This window comes from Gavialis gangeticus, unplaced genomic scaffold, assembly GCF_001723915.1.
Source record: "Gavialis gangeticus isolate Ggan-Ray unplaced genomic scaffold, GavGan_comp1, whole genome shotgun sequence".
In the NCBI taxonomy this organism is placed as follows: domain Eukaryota; kingdom Metazoa; phylum Chordata; order Crocodylia; family Gavialidae; genus Gavialis; species Gavialis gangeticus.
The window spans coordinates 13,176,322-13,177,429 of NW_017728964.1; the positions used below are offsets into that span (position 1 = coordinate 13,176,322).

A 1,108-nucleotide genomic window follows, 5' to 3' on the forward strand; every position below is an offset into this window, starting at 1 on the left:
CTGTTCTACCGGAGGCAGGAAAGGGTGCAACCGCCAAGGCATGGCACGCACAGCATATTCCTCATCTGCTCCCTACTCATCACTAGGGATGCATGCAGTCAACACTCCTGGAAAGCAACGACACTCCTAAGGTGGCCTCCCCCGGGCCACTGCCACTCCCAATATGGCCGCTCCCTGGAGGCGCGCATGCACCTTGCGTCTCCATGCAGCGCACCTGTGCTCCGGTTCCTGCCACTCCCAAGATGGCTGCCAACGCTGTAAGGACAGGGGGTTGCCACTCTCAAGATGGCGGCGCGGCGGTGACGGGGCCGCGGCCGGGTCGGGCGGAAGTGGGCTGTGGAGGCTGCTGCGGCCCGGGCTGTTTGGCGGGATGGTCCCCACGGAGGAGGTGTCCGCGCGGCGCAGGGAGATCGAGGGCAAGCTCAAGCAGGTAGGGGGGGGCGGGGCGGACTCCCGGGGGGCATCTCCCCCCGGGCCTGGACGCACACACCCACCCCAAAGCACACCCTCCCGGCTGCAGGCCTGGCACACCCCGCGCTGCACCCCCGGCCTGCCCCGGGGCCCGGACCCTGCTCCGGCTTAAGCTGCAGCCTGGTGAGCACCAAGTGCAGTCACTGTAGCCCCAGCCCCGGCTCTGGGGAGCTGCGCAGCTTGGGTGCACCCACGCTCCCTACATGTCTGTACACACATGTGCCGTGTCTGCGTATACGTGTGCTCTACATGTATCTGTGTCTGTCTCTGTGTTATATATGACACAAGTAGATATACATGTGTACATGCATGCACACTCTCTCTCTCTCTCTCTCTCGATATAGATATACATATGTAGATAGAGAGTGTACACACATGCGTGTATATTTGTGTGTGCTAAAGAAAGCCTATGGTCAGTGGAGGCATGGAGAAGAGAGAGTGCACAAAAACATACCTGTATGTGTAGATAGAGATCTATCCATGCAGATTTATATCTATAGATATACATTTATATATAGATAGAGATCTCTATATCTATATCTTATCCATAGATGTCTAGCTATAGATCTATCTATATATGTAGTGTGTATATAATGCGCGTGTGTGTGTGTATGAGAGAGAGAGTAGACTTGTCAAG

The 1,108-nt window shown here is 56.3% G+C and overlaps 1 protein-coding gene across 6 annotated transcripts in view; it reads left to right on the forward strand.

Moving 5' to 3' along the window:
* Nucleotides 1-323: 323 nt before the first annotated feature.
* The window catches only part of EXOC7 (exocyst complex component 7), a 55,871-nt gene continuing 55,086 nt past the window's right edge, over nucleotides 324-1,108 (forward strand). For all 6 annotated transcript variants that reach the window (XM_019503089.1, XM_019503095.1, XM_019503099.1 and 3 more), the window contains exon 1: nucleotides 324-430. In XM_019503089.1, the coding sequence (XP_019358634.1) occupies nucleotides 371-430 (60 nt within the window). In that variant the 5' untranslated portion in view covers nucleotides 324-370. The remainder of the gene's footprint in view (nucleotides 431-1,108) is intronic.